This window comes from Adelges cooleyi, unplaced genomic scaffold (assembly GCF_023614345.1).
Source record: "Adelges cooleyi isolate 19-005CV unplaced genomic scaffold, UGA_ACOO_1.1 ACOO_flye_CR_arks_rails_tigmint_CR_PRNA_8, whole genome shotgun sequence".
NCBI classification, from domain to species: domain Eukaryota; kingdom Metazoa; phylum Arthropoda; class Insecta; order Hemiptera; family Adelgidae; genus Adelges; species Adelges cooleyi.
Genome location: NW_026096513.1, coordinates 5,522,184 through 5,538,612, shown reverse-complemented (window position 1 = coordinate 5,538,612; position 16,429 = coordinate 5,522,184). Strand labels below are relative to the sequence as shown.

The 16,429-nt window shown below is 28.9% G+C and overlaps 2 protein-coding genes across 4 annotated transcripts in view; one reads left to right on the top strand and one right to left on the bottom strand.

Annotated features, from left to right (window-relative positions):
• Positions 1-16,429, bottom strand: part of LOC126845817 (uncharacterized) — a 30,177-nt gene that overhangs the window by 12,448 nt on the left and 1,300 nt on the right. For 2 of the 3 annotated variants that reach the window (XM_050584740.1, XM_050584745.1), the window contains exon 1: positions 10,107-10,531. The gene's annotated coding sequence lies outside the window, so the exon portion shown is untranslated. Of the gene's footprint in view, positions 1-10,106; positions 10,532-16,429 lie in introns of those variants that run through there. The other variant, XM_050584741.1, reaches the window with a different exon arrangement.
• LOC126845880 (arrestin domain-containing protein 17-like) lies at positions 12,441-13,731 on the top strand (the record flags this gene model as incomplete). Its single annotated transcript, XM_050584869.1, is given in 5 exon segments — positions 12,441-12,606; positions 12,609-12,670; positions 12,738-12,923; positions 13,003-13,203; positions 13,283-13,731. Coding segments are annotated over 5 exon segments (957 nt in total), but the record flags the coding sequence as incomplete, so codon positions are not given.

Genomic DNA, 16,429 nt, shown 5'->3' with positions numbered 1-16,429 from the left:
CTTACTCTTATCATCATATAATAAGTAAAATGTACAAACATTTTAGTAATAAGAAAAAAAGTAAACTAAATACATGGATTACACGACGTGGCTTTATTCAATCAGAACTAAGAGGACAATTTTTAATAAAACGAAAATGCAACAATTCATTGTAATATGTAATAAAGCAGTTTATAAAGTATAGGGATTTATTGAATAAGCTAATATATATGGCAAAAAACATGTGTTATGGTACTAAAATTATTAATTCACGAAATCATTTTAAAATAGTTTGGAATCTAATCCAATATTATATTATACTATAGAAAAATAGAAAAAAATTTAGTGAAATAATAGATGACAAAGGAAAGATTGTTGACCTTTCTCAAACTAGTGTCGTGATGCCCTTTTAAAACGCATAATACGACTAGTAAATAAAAACAATATTGATTTATTTGTTAAAAATTCGTTAGAAGCTCTTGTTAATTATTTATATTATTTATATTTATTATTTAATAATCCAATTGTGTAAATATTGTTTATCTTTATCTATTATTTTGTGTTGTTGAAATCCATTGTATTTGTCAACTGTTAATCTGTATACTTCAATTTTTGTGTAAGTTCTATGTTTATGTTCCTATTCTTCTCTTATTTGTAATTGGGTATTAACCCGTTTAAAAATACAATGAATAAATCAATTGCTCAACGATTATATTAAAAGGATTGAATGCAGAAATGCATGTTATTATGGAAGTCGGTTGTTGAATTACTGATTCATTTATTTCGAAAAGAAAAATTTGAGCAAATAAAATAGGACTTAAACCCAATTTTAAATGAAATATCATTAGTCGATTTCTACATTAACCTAGAAAAGTGGCCGATTTAGTCAAATATTTTTACATTATTGATATCTAACCATTCTGAGTTGACCTAAAATGTCCAACAAACAGGCCAATTCAACCCCCTTAAGACGGGTCAAAACATATTCACTGGAATCAAACTTATAAGTTTTACAACACTTTTTGGCTATGATAAATTCTGAATTAAGAGCATTTTCTTCAATGTCTAATAAGTAAGCATGCTGTTCCCAATACACGTTTAATCAACATTGTCAATGTATTATTTTCACTTCAAAATATCTATTTGTATCATAACCCTTTTTTGTGACATACCAAAACCTTTAAAAAGTAAAACGTTTTTTTTTAAACCAACTTTGAAATTTATAAAAAATATGTTACATTGTTTTATGTAGCCTTTGTGCTACTAGGGAGGGTATTCTAGAGATGGGCTCTCCCTCATTTAATTGCACCTATGGATTTGTATGGGAAAAATCGCCTTCGATGATGTATTTAACCTATGTTTTCAAACAGGATTTTGAGTCCAATTTGTATTTGAACTTCACAATAATAGTTTTTAAAACCGATTACGAGTCAATTGAACAATTTACCAACACGACGTTAACCGCTTTAAAATGTGCATGTATATAAACAGCCATACAATGTATTATACCTACGCTAGGAAATGTGTCAATATTTTTGTAATCTTCAGTATAAAAACTATATGTATGTTCTTTTTCGAGTTCCAGCAAGTATGATAATAATTTCAACCATCAGCCCCTAACCTAACCTAGCCGGTTGTTTTTCAAATTGTTCTCAATTGGCAATGTAAAATATAAACAGATGATTTATCGAGCGTTTCAATTGAAAATCTATTCGTTTGCTGTTAAAACGAAATTGTTATTGTGTTTTTTGCAGTTGTTGTCGTTGTAACTGTTCTTATTTATACCAATATTTCACTGAAAAACAACTTATTTTTTTTTTTTGTTCCATACAGGTCGATACTAATAGTTTTTATAACTTTATGTGAATTGTTGTTTTCAATATTCCACAGTATTTTTTGACCCTGCATATTATTTCTCTGTTCGAATAATACATATAAAAGCAATTTTCATATATCAAATAGATTTACACAATACAGTATACCTTGGTAACCTCTACTTTAAGTATAATTTTAATTCCTAAAACTACAAATAAAGAAAAAAGATTAATTAATCCCAACTATTTTTCAAAACAAATATGCTTTGCTTAAAAGTTAATTTAATATATAATATAAGTCAGCGCTTAATTATCAAAATGTAATCGTAATTACACGTGTAATTATACGTGATAATTACGAAGCGATAATTATATATATATATATTTTTTGTATTAATTGAATTTGAATACAGGGTGATCAAATAAAGGCAGTTGGTAGTTGTAAACGAAAAAAATATTTATGTGCGCAAATCGTATGTAAATAGTACATCCGATTAGATAACATTTTCAAGTTTTGACTATTTGCTATGACCTTCGAATTTTCGACGTAAAAAGTAATACCAAGATGTGCACAAAACAAAAAAATTTTTAATTCGAACTTCGACAATTTTATACATTGTTTTTGTCGTTCGGTCGACGTATTTTTCTGCTTAAAATTTATGAAAATTTATCGATTGCAAAAAAAAAGACTAAAACATTCTCATGTGTGCACAAGTGTATGTTTTTCGAAAATATTTTCGGCTTCTTATAAACTTAGCAATATATATATATATATATATGAAAAGTTTCATCAACAAAATCGCACAAGGATAACCCCGAAATTTCAACAACCCTCCCCCCTCCTGAGAAGAAGGCTGAAAGTTTTAAAAAATTTGGTTGGCGCAGTTTTAAGATTTAACAACTAACAAGTCAAATTAATTCCGAATTTGTGTGGAATTTAAACAGTTTCCAAAAGAAAATATAGAATTTTTTTCTTTATTTCACTTTTCGAAGCAAAGTGTTAGGGATTTAGGTCGGGAAAATTAGACCGAAGGTATATTATCTAAAATAGAACTATAACATATACAATTTTCTCAAAAAAAAAAAAAACTGTGATCAAACTTATTTTATATTGATGAACCCCCCCCCCCCCAAAAAAAAAGGGGGAAAATTACACTTTTACCGTAGTCAATTTCTAGGTTGCTATGTGTGAGTGAGTAAATAGACAATGAAAATATTTCATTATATTGTTAACAACGATATATGGGTTATTATAACAATACATATTTTATATAGAGAGAAACTATTTTATAAGTGTGACCAATTTATAAAGATAACATAATGTTTAAACTCTGCTTTCTTTTTTACTTTTGTTCAACACCTTGTGGAAGCAAGTCCTTAAATGTGTAAAGCCTCGAGTGTAATTGTCATTTAAATGTATTGTAGTATGTTTAGTATGCAATCAGTGAATGTACAACCAACAAACTGAGAGCATTCACTTGTTTTTCGTTGATAAATGAACCATTTAATTCTTTAGTCACTCTTACATTATAGATTCCAATATAGAAGAGTGGTTTTTTATCTAACGACTAAAAATTGTTTAATTGACATTTTTTTTATTAAATAGTCAATGTCAACTGGTTTTACCAGAGATAACAAACAGTGAATACATTCAAAACAAAAATGTAACAAATGTAACCCAAATCATATCCACCCTTAAACTAAAAATTCATTTTTAAGCACATATTTGTCATTAGGTACTCTTATCGATATTTGTTTTTTATCTGTGATCACTGGATTGCTCTTTGAGCCCCAATTTTGGGTTTCCAAACCATAATATGTAAGGTTTTATTTTATGTTCTGAATTTTCGTTGTACGTGGTAAATGCGTAAACAACACACTGTTAGTAATATTTTTTTTTGCGTTTTATTTACCTTAAATTCTTATCGGTATGCAAAAACATACGAGTCATAATAATACATATAAAAAAACTTCTTAGTGGTAGATGTACTCAGATTTTTCGTACTATTAAATGCGTCACTATATAAAAGGCCTTGGAGTTTTATTATGTTAAACTTATTCGATATAGACACAAATGTGTTATATACCTTTGGGTAGAATTTACAGAAATGAGAAAATTGTAAATATATTTATAATATATTATTATTTATATAATATTAAAAAAAACTATAAATTATCATGAATACATACATTTTTTGTATTGTATTGTATTTTATTTTTATCCATATTCCTACAATTGGTCTTAGAACACCTAAAATTGACTACATCCGGTCATAAATAATAAAACTATAATATTATTTTTACATTCAAAATTTAAAACCTTTATCATTACTTTTCTAAATATTTGTATATTCACTTTCTTAAACGGGAAAACGTATTGAAAACACGTTTTAAAACATTAAAACACAAAAACAATTTCGTTTTAACGGTATATGAATAGATTTTTAGTTCAAACCTACGCGCCGATAAAATATCTGTTTATACTTCATAGAAAATATTTTAAGAGTTTTGAAAACTTCAACCGATACTCAAGTTTAAATTCGGTTCAAAACCACGTTTGAAAATTCAAAAGCCTAAAATATAAGTTAGGCACATCATCGGAGGCGATATTTTCTATACAAATCCATAGGCGTAGCTTGGGCAAGAGGGCTTAGCACCTTTAGTATCTAGAATAGCTCAAAGGCAATATAAAAAAATGTACCGTATTTTCTATAAACTTCATGGTTAATTTAAAATAAAATGAAAGTTTACAAATTAAATATAAAAAACAATATAATATTATACAGTATTTATGTCTAAATTGGACACTGCCGTTCGATGGAATGAAAAACAATTATTATACAATTTACATTTTCGGGTTTTTTTTCTACTTTAGCTAATTACGTTTTCTATTAAAATAAATAAAAACAGAAATTTATAACAGTTCATAAAATCTAAAAGCTATTAGAGATATCAACAAACTCAACATTTACTAAAACCTATTAATTCAAACGTAGATATTTATTTAAAAAAAAAATAACAATAATAAACCAATTTATCTAACTAAAAAATTGCAATGCCCATAAAACATCATTGTATGACAAAAACGCACATCAACTCACGCTAGTGTTTAATTGTGTTTTCGAGTTAACGTTAATTAAAGTAAATTCCTTTCCAGAAAATAACTACAGTAATAAATATCGGTTTATCGATTGACATGAATACATTATTATTTTGTTTTTCGCCTCCACAAGAAAAATGGGTACTCTTTATCGAGTTCTTTCAATAAAACGACAAATAATTTTATGTCATTATATAATGATAATACTTTTTCGGTTAGTATTTTTTTATCAGACTTTAATAGCTGTTACCCTTAAAGTTAGGATCATAACTAAAAAACACGAAATAAAGTGATTTTGTTTCATTTTTTTTTTTAAACTACAATTTAAACTACACCACCACCGCAGAAGAAAACTATAATTTATTGTAAGATTTTTAAAAACCTTTTTACTTGACCGTTTTTAGTCCATTAGTTGTCGACCCATTTTTGTTAGTTCTCAACATGTGTATTTCCATCAGAATAATTATAATAACGTTTTGTCTATGTGTGTCGCCAAAGCTGTTTGATAGTATAACGATACCAGTGGAAATTGATAACTTACATGACGTACGTGACGTGTCGGATTTGCTCATGCTATGCTGCAAGTTTATGGATTTGAAAATGCGCCGTGGAACTGTTTACACCGAGACAGCCCAAAGCCAACTGCGTACGGGTAGGTTCCATAAAGATACTGCGATTTTTATTGACTACAGACTACAGGTTGTAGATAGGACTTTGTTGGAAATATTCGAAGACATGACGGTTACCACATCTGTTACCGGAATTGTCGTTAAGAATAATAAATGTTGTGGAGAGTGTTGGCGTATACCTCCTTATTAAAATAAGTACAATAGTCCGAGACATTGTGAACTTACCTCAAATACTCCGTAGGCTGTATGCGACCAGTCTACTATACTTTTTGGAAAAAATCGATGAAAAATTCTTTGAATTATCCATTCCTCGTACGCCGGCCGAAGACCTAAGAGAAATCATTCAACCATGCACCTACACAACTGATTTTACTCCTATATTTGTCGCATACTTGGACAACTTGTGTATTATATTTGTGGATATGTATAGACACTTGGATAGGTTCGTAGACATAGGAAATGTTGACTTGACCAACATTAACCCAAACACTTTAAATAGGTTTTTGAATAGTCAACTGGATTTCATAGACACGAACGTCCGTAATTATTTTAAAACTAGTACATTGCCCCCTGCCCATGAAATGGAATTGATAGATTCTCCGAGGGTTTTTTATAATAGTATTATTTAAATACAAATTATTTTGTAGCTTATTATTATGTATTTAATCAAAGATTTAATGTGAATTTATATAATTTAACGTTCGTCAATATGTTTGGCGTCGTAAAACACCGTAGAAAATATTATTATACAGTAAATATTATAAGTAAAGTTTTAAAATTGTTTTGATTATTACAAATTATATTTAACCATCCGTGTAAGAATTGTTACAATTTGTTACAACCCAATTAAAATTTGAAAAAACAAAAAAAAACCATACGAATTTTCAAGTTAGAACTTTTATTGACTGTAATTTCGAGAAAATGAGTCGAATCGAGTTGAAATTTATAAGGAATATTTATTTTGTATGCCCTTATACGTTAATAGCCTCAAATTCAAGTTATACCCATTTTCAACCAGATGTCGAAACGAAAAGACGCTAATAACTACCGGTTGGTAACGTAGACCCGTGTGTGGTGTGTAAGATAAATTTTAATCGAACCGAAACGGTAAGTATCATAATATTGTGTTTATTAGATGATATCACAGACTGCTAAATCGTGTATCTACTGTAATCGTCGTTTATTGTTTCAAAAAGCCGACCCGTTGGTTCGGGTTCGGCGGCTCCTGTTGGGCGCAAGACCCCCGGTGCCAACTGTTTTCACAGAGACGAATTTTTAGACATTTTAGTAAGCTTTCGATTGGTTTAATCAAATTGAGGGGACCTCTTCCGGAACATTGTCAAAAATTGACATAACTGCTGTCGGTTTCGGTCGGTTGGCTATATTTTTGTGCACGGGTTTGGCGGCTCCTGATGGCCGCAAAACCCCAAGGGCCATTTTTTTTTAAGTTTAATAATATACTCTTACTGTTTTGTCGATAATTAGTGTCGATTAATTAAGTCGATTTCGTATAATAATAATCGTCGGTGTATGGGGATATATGGACGGCCCCTTAGAATAATTAGAGTATAGGCAACACAGCATACACCAACGCCATGACACTTTCTGTTTAAATATTACTGGCTCGTTTATGGCTAACTTCTCACTCGTACAACCCAGTACAACAGATTAATATTATGCTATTAAGAAAGATATAATTTTCATAGTTTTTATAGGTAGTAAACAATAGCTTTAAAATTTGGCTTACAACCTCATAAGTGCATACCTACATTGAATGAACAAGCGTCGCGAAGCGTTACTATTATTTGTTTAGTTATGTTCAATTAATTCAAAATATGTTCTGTGCTCAAATAATTTTTTTAAACAATTTACACTAAATAAGGAATTTTGGATTAAATTGCTTACTATTTTAATTCTACAGTAAATATTTAAAGTGTTGCCTATTTTACATTTATGACTAACTTTTTTTTTTATATAAACAACTTTATTAATAAAATAATGCAATAAAGTGAATTACAACTTTTCAAAGAGAGAATTATTGTATGTTAATAAATTTGATATAAGATTTAACTTTGCTAGCCAAATACCTGTGTCAGTTATAGCTAAAATTGTATGATCAAATATCCGTAATATATGTAAGACACACAATATATGGGTTAAATCATTGTAAGAAATAACTAAACTACCTTAGATAAGTTTAATCAAATAAAAATAATATACTTACATAGGCTTAAAATAAAATAAAAAACGATATTGGTATTATCAAGAAGTGATTCCTTGTATGTAGTAATATGAAATTCATAAATTTATTACTGATATTTTTAAAAATAAATGAAACAGGCATGTGAGTATTATCAACCCACATACACAAATACATGCATTAATAATTATTTTAAGTCAATCACAACACAACACACTTTTCGTTCAAATTGCTTAGTATTTATATTATACATTCACATGAAAAAATGTCACATTAGAAATAAATGTTTTATACTTATAATTTACACCTTAATATATAATTGTAAAGTTTTGGGTCCAATTGGAAAGACATTGCCATAGTAATTGGTATAGCTCATTCTCAACGCCATTGATATTTCTGACATGATAACATTGGTTTTTAAATGATAAAAGATTTTCGGAAAAAAAGCATTCAACCTAAAATAAAAAAGCTAATTGAATTCGTATTGTATTGGGTTTGTAAACATAGGAGAAACATTGACCTGGACAGCTTTTACTTAAATACTAACACTATAGAAGAGCTTATAAATGCCCAAACGGAATTCATACAAACAAACGTTTATAATTATTTTATGCCTATTGAATAGCCTCGCCGCCAATAAAATGCAATAGCTACATCGTCCAAGGATTTATTATAATTTTAATGTTATAAAAGTATTCATTAATCAGAAATTATTTTTTCGCATTTATCATATATTTGATTAAAGATTTAATGTGAATTTATAAAATGTATGTATATAGGTTGTATACACCAACATAAATATCTTTTATATACAACTTAAACATAACAACGCTCTATACAATTTTTCATATAGTCGAGTTAGTTCCAAATTTCTTTTGGAATTTTCACATTTAGTCATAGTACTAATAAATTCCGTTAAGGAGATTCTAGCAATTATTTTTAATATTTCTATTTAGTGCAAACGTGTTTTTCTATTTTTTGTAAGCACGACGGTTTTTGATTTTCTTGAAAATTTCAACTTAAGTCGTTACATTTTAAAAGTTCATAGATTGTGGGACACTTGTATACACGAAAAACGATATACCTTGATTTTTGAAATCGAGAAAAACAACCGATAAATTTACACATTTTTCATTTTGTAATGATATTCTTATAGACCTGTAATTCCCCTCCCTAATATGATCCGCCACCACTCTGCCCCGTTCATACTACAGTCTATACTGGCTTTTCTAATTTTATTTTAGTTTTAAAACCTTTTAAACGCGCATTCAGCTACCAAAGTTTAAGTTTTAATACTCACATAAAACAAAATATATTCAAATAAAAGGACAACGTGTACAAATTAGACACCGGTGCACGTTAAAAATCACCGAACATTTTTTCCACGTTATTTTATAAAATTAATACAATATATTATGTCTTATAAATATTCAAAACGGAATTTGCAAAAAATATATATTAAAATATTCGTGGACAAAATCCTAAAATAGTATGCCTGATGCGAGGATATTGTCAAACTATGATTTATTATAACTTTCCAACTTTAATATGTCAATTATAATAACGAGTTCAGCTCATAAAAATTCAAAAAACATATAATTTAAGGGCAACGATTTTGATCTATCGAGCAATATATTTTCAAACTATTTATGTTATTGTATGTTTCGACTGTCATTAATTGAATTAAAAAAAACACATATGTTATTCCTAATGAGAAAATTAAATGATCAATATTAGCCGACAATAATAGTGTGTGCTTGCTTGACCGTCTTGAAATAAAGCGATGGCCTCTCAAACTTTTTTGATCCAATAATTTCGGCCGAGAGATTGATAAAAAATGAGCTAATAATTACAGCAGCAGAAGGCATGTCGATTGTTTTTTTTTATCGTTACCCATTTTGGAACTAATTCGACTAGTTTTAAATTTAACCCTTCGAGTCACACATTCGTTTGATTTTTTCAAATTATTTTTGTGATTGTTTTATTGTTAATAAATAATTACCTTTTATATACAAATCCAACCCACAAACAGACTTTCACTAATTCCGTACAGCCGGTAAACGAAATAGGTAACAAAATATGTAACTTTAAAAAGGTTTTGAAAATTATGCTAACTATTATATTACATAAATAATCTATTCGTGTGTATGATTGATTTATTTATCCAGTATAAAAATTAATTATGAAATTTAATACAAATAAAACAGTATATATAAATGAACGCAACATAACAAAATTGTTTAAAAATTGTTCTTAATGTTCATAATATAACTATTAGAGCTGTTAATTATTATAAAATAATAAAAGAAAGTTGTATGTATGTCCGTTTGAATATTTTCCTAATTTACACTAAATGGTAAATACTAATAATAATATAAACATACCTGTATTGTAATTGGTCGACAAATGGTTTTCCAACAGCCGCCGTGCCGTTTTCAAAAATTCTGTCGTCTCTGTTTGAAAGCGATCCATGATCACCGTTAAAGATTCATTTAAAGAGTCACAGAAACCAAACGACAAAAATACATTTTCTAAAGAAATCACTGAATTTGATCAGGAAGAAAATTGCTGGAATAAAAGTAAAATACTATTTTACTATGATGAGTATTGTTTATTTATTGACTTGGCGATTTTGCTTTTATCCGTTGCTAAGCACATCAGTCGTGTCAAGTATTGATACATTATTAGCACATTATAACTGTTTTTGGCCAACACAAATAATTAAACGTGATAACTATTTCAGTTGAAAAAAAAACACTAAAACTAAAAAGAGTCGGTCGAGGGCCACGGAAAGCGCTATTTATTAAGAGTAAAGGATAGACAGGACATTGTGAAATGCATTACCAAAGCCCATGGTGCTCAACTCGAACAAACATTTTTCAAAATAAGTGAGGGGGGGAGAGCTAAATTGGCATTCGACAATTATATAAACTTGCAACACTATGTCGAATATAAATTGTAATTTTGTAGTATCTAGATATATTTGTAGTGTATCTGTTAAGTGGTTAAGAAAGCGTTTACAACCGTGACTCAACGCTGAAGCACAGATTAGATAAAACTTTTATCTAATGCGTGCCGGAACCCACTTAATTTTTTTTAAAAATCGTAGAGTGCCTCTATTCTATGTAGTGTAGACCGTAAAGACAGACAGTGCGAATTTGTTGATAAACTGATCACCATTAAAGTTGTGAATATTATTTGGTTGGCATCGTTTCGGTGTGTCTCTTCGGGAAGTTAAACTATTTCGCTTTTACAATATTATTTAACAACTTATACGTGTTTAACGGTATTTAAACAAATAGGTATGGGTGTGAAAACTTTAGAAATTATTTATGATAACCCAACTACTGTGTTCATGCCCGGACAAGCCGTTAGTGGTAGAGTTTTAGCTGTTGTAACTGACGAGTCTGTAAAAATCAGTAGTAAGTACCAACCATTAATAATAACAATTATTTTCTACTTATTGATGTTTTTGATTGTCATCGACAATTTTCTAAAAATTCCATTTGTTCGTCTTTTTACTGTTTAAGGCATAAAGATGAAAATAAACGGCAAAGCTCATGTAAATTGGGTCAAACAAAAGTCTCGCAGAAAAATCAATGGTAAAACTGAAAATTACTAAGAACGTCATCACTCGGAAGAAGAATATTTTGAAAATAAATTTACATTAACAGGAGGTACGTGCGCCATAATGACTTATTTTTACTACAATAATTACTTTTTATGTACATGACAAGTAGAGCACTGAAGTCAATCTTGTTTTTATTAACTTTTTTTTGTGTTGTTGTTGGGATTTAGTTTTCTACGGGATAGATATGTAACTTTTTCAAACTAGAATTTAAGTTTATTATTTGCATTCAAAAAAAAAAATTACTTAAGAGGGTGTGACACTCCCGTTATTTTTTTTCAAAAATCCCACCTTGCGCGGATTAATTTTACAAAAGCTATAATCAAAACTAAGAAATCAAATACGGATGATGGAACACAGATAATTTTGTCATAAATAATTTGTATGAATTTCTTTCCTTAACTATGTATGAAGCCTGAGAAAAATTAATCCGCGCTAAGCAGTTTTGATGGCAAACAAATTGTATTTAGTCCTATAAAAATGACTGTGGTAGTCTGACAAAAAAAATGGCAACTAATAAAGTATCCTCATTACTGTATTAATAAGTATACATTATAGTTCAAACTCTAAATTAAGATTTTTCGAAAAATTGCCTATACTTTACTCCTTAGAAATGGCCGGTGTGGCGTCCTCTTAATAATAAAATAGGTATAAATTTAAAAGCGATTTGAAGTTTGAACCTTTAACTAACCTGTTTTGATATATTATAGATTATAATAAAATATATTAATTAAAAAAGCAACAGCTAAAAGTTATCCAAAAAACAGATAAAATTTACAAAAAAAAAATATAATTTGATTCAAGGTGATGTTGATGTTAATGGGATTTAAAAAAAAATTAAAACTCGTTTTGTACAATTTTTGTAAACAATTTCAACATTATTTTTTTGTTACGGTCGTCATCTATTATTTTGGATTCGAAAATACTGTTAACATACTATTATAATAACTATGCTCAGTCATAAACATAAATTAAACTATTTAAAAATTGAAATTAACCAATAAATGTATTACTTTTTTAACTACTATTGTATGTAACATTACTGAAACTATTTAAAAATAAATTATCACTTGAAATATACAAATTTTGAATTGTAAATGTAATACATTTAGAAGAATCACATTTAGAAAAAGGTGAACACGTTTATCCGTTTAATATCACGTTACCACGTCAATTGCCTTCTACCTACAATGGTGAACATGGCAATATATACTATGAAGCCAAAGTTACAATTCATATACCACGGGGAATAGATAAAAAACAAAAAGCGCATTTCAAGTGATTTCCCCTGTTAATTTAAATGAAGAACCAAATGTATCGGTAAAAAATTTGTTAGCAGAAATATTTTGTATAGATAAATAATAAGGGTATTTGCTCAATATTTTAGGAACCAATTAAAGAAGAAAAAAAAAATTACTATTCTTATTGTTGTTGTTGCAAGTCTGGTCCAATGACTCTTGCTGTTTGTTTGCCCTATTCCGGTTATGTGCCTGGACAGAATATACCAATCACTATAGAGTTGGATAACAATAGCAATGTTAGAGTCGAAACTGTTAAAGTGAAATTAGAAAAAGTAAAAATGTCGACTTTATACGTATTTAATCTGTTCGTAATCTGATTAAAAAAAATATATTGATGTGTTATTTTGTTAGGAAATAGCTTTTATACCAACCCGTCCGTACGGATCAATGGAGAAAACAAAATATGAAACGGTTGAGCTGACAAAATTAAGTTTAGATGGTGTAGAAAAACGGGGTTCTAAAACTTGGACGGAACAATTGTCAATTCCTAATTCGTTGATTTTGTCAAATCTAAAATATTGTGACATTATAAAAGAAAAATATTTTTTAAAAGTAATTCCGAATTTAAAATATATTTTTTGTTTTATGATGGGTATATATGTACTTTGTGTAACGACATCTTTAATTACAGATTGAATCTTGTGTTGGTGGCATGCACGAAAACACTAGATTGTATGTAAATATCACAATGGGCAACGTTCCGTTAACAACAGCTCAAGATGCACCTCAGTCCAATCATCCCGGTCAAGGAACAGTGCCGCTTGATCGATATCAGCCTGATCCAACTCATACAATTGGTTCATCCACCGTCTGCATACCATCAAACTCAACCGCCTTATCCAAACGTAAACATGCAACAGCCACCGATCATTCCAACTTTTCAATAGCCACATCCACATCATGCCAACTGCACGTGGTTCAAATGGAGAAGCATTTTGTGATTGAATTCACAGTCTTTTCCACAATAGCCTAGTTATTACTAAAACAATTCTGGTTATTACCAAGTCCGTTAAGGTTTTCTGCGATTATTTATTTCTATTGTACTTTAGATAACTGTATAAAATGTATTTTTAATACATTAACGTCGTTAATTTAGTTATATAGGTTTGTTAAAATTAATTACTTTGATTATTAATTATTTTAACTATAATAAATTATATTATTTTTATATATTTTCAACTGCTTGATATAAATAGGTTTATTTAATTCATAAGAATAAAAATAAAAATATGTGGTTTGATTATTTTATTTTATTTCTTACAAAGATTACCATGGCTCGCCAAGGAATCTTGATTGGAGCCGTGTAGTTAAGTAATCTAGTGGCATTTCAAGGGCAGTATTGGCATTATTGAGGATGGCAAGACACTGTATGGGACGTATTTTCCAACATACTTATTGTAACATATTTATTACAGCACAATTTTAAGTTCAAAAAAATTTAAATTAGACTAAGATAGGTAAAAAAAATATAATTATGAAAAAACTCAAAAACTATTAAAATGTGGATTTTGAAGACTATTTTGGGCTTATAAACGTTTATAATAAATTTAGTATACAGTCTATTATATGAATACTATAAAAGAACCTATACAAAATTAAAAAAATTTATACTGGACCCCAGTTTGGCAATTTTTTACTTTGCTGAATATGCATTGTTTGAACTTAGGTTTTTTAAAATATTATTTGTACACTGTTTGTACAAAAAATATATATATACATATTTTACATTTTTAAGAATATTACTTCAAAAATGTCGTGCTTATGTATATAGATATTAATAATGTTAACGATTAACTTTTATATAAAGTTATCCTCAGGTTTAAATGTTATATTGTAATGAAACATGTTCAATTACAAACAGTCACTTTATAGTTTGTAAATTTTGTTTTTATATTTCTAATTAATTAGTTAACATTTATCTGTACTTACACAGTAGATATAAATACGATTCAACGCCTAAATGTTCAGTTATTTGCAGTTTATTTTTGTTTTTATGTTGTACACAAAGTGAAAATAAATGTATCGTTTATGAAAGATATAAAAAACATCTTGGCGTGTATTAATACTAATACATTCTAAAATACAGAAACAACAAACATACTACTAATAAGGAATGATTTCATTTAACAAAACTTTTGGTTGAGATTTCCTTTACATTTAATTTTTTGAAACAATTTCAACACTGTCTAAAACTGGGTAAACATAATAACGTCTATCTTTGTTTTAGAATATGTATTTTCGTTTAAACAAACTTAAATTTATGATGATCAGAAAATGTAATTATTAATCCCATCGACTAACCTAACCGCACAATAAAATTATAACTGTATAAAATAACACTTATTGCGACCAGTTAATTTTTTTTGTTTTCAACGCTTTTTGGCCATCAGTCGTCGGCCAATTTTATTAGTTTTCAATATGAGTGTTTTCGCCAAAATAATCATATGTATAAAATGTACACAATTATTGTTTTCAGCACAATTTGCTGTTTGTCAAGGGACCAAGTAAAGCAAACCGAGTGTCAACCAACATTAAAGAATGATCCTAAGAATATCTAATTACTACAGAAATGTAGAACCGTCGACGATCTAATTATGATTTAGTATTGTCTGGCTGTCGATCTGGTTCAAATGTTTAGTGTAATGTTTAAAATATTTAAAAATTGAATTAAAAAATAACTTAAATGTGCTGCAAACGTTTTAAAGTCACTTAGCCTAAATGTTTCTATAGCTTAAAAAAAAAACTATTACACATATTCGATAATAGTTTTACCACATTAATTATTTTGTATCTTTGACCGGGGTACAAAATGATTAATGATATTTAGCTATTTCCAAAAGTATTTAAACCACTGCAAACTTTGTTAAATAAACTTCCCGTTGAGATTACTTTCTCTGACGGAGTGTTTTAAAATAGGACAGGTGCTCATAGTTGGTATGAGTTACCATTCAGAACATAATAGATTGCGGGACACTTGTACACACAAAATATGTTATACCTCGATTTTTGAAATCTAGAAAAACGCCCGATAAATTTACATATTTTACAAATTGTAATACTTCTTACCACGCATTATTTCTAACTTGTACTGTGCCTGTTTTAGACTGTTAGTAAATTGTGTGTATCGAAGCGTTTATCCGAAAGTGATTGGTATTTTTTTTTTTCATGCGCGGCTCGTTACAATTTTTTTAAATACAATTTCTTTTAATACAACGAAAACTCGATGGTTATAATAACGTCCAAAATTTAAAAAAGAAAATGTGTTTATCACTGATTTTGGTTTAAGCAAACTAAAAATAACTAATGTTCTGAAAGTTTGATTAAAAATCCCATCGACTAACCTAACCGCACAATAAAACTATAACTGTATTGTGATATTGTTTCGTTTTCAACGCTTTTTGTCTATCGGCCGTCGGCTAACTTTGTTAGTTTTCAATATGAGGAGTGTTTTCACCGAAATCATTATGATAACGTTTTGTCTGTGTGCGTCGCCAAAGCTGATTTATAGCAATATAGAAATACCGGTGCAAATCAAAAACCTACACGATGCACGTGACGTGATGGAGTTACTCTTGCTATGCTGTAATTTTGTGGATTTAAAAATGACCGATACAACTATCTACACCGAGACAGACGAACAGCAAGTCAGTGCGAACATACTCTACAAAGGCACTGCCAAGTTCATTAAATACAACCTGCCGGTTGCAGATAAGTCTGTGTTCGAATTATGGAACGACACGCCGGTTGGACCTGTGTCAACGGAAATATCGTTAAGAAC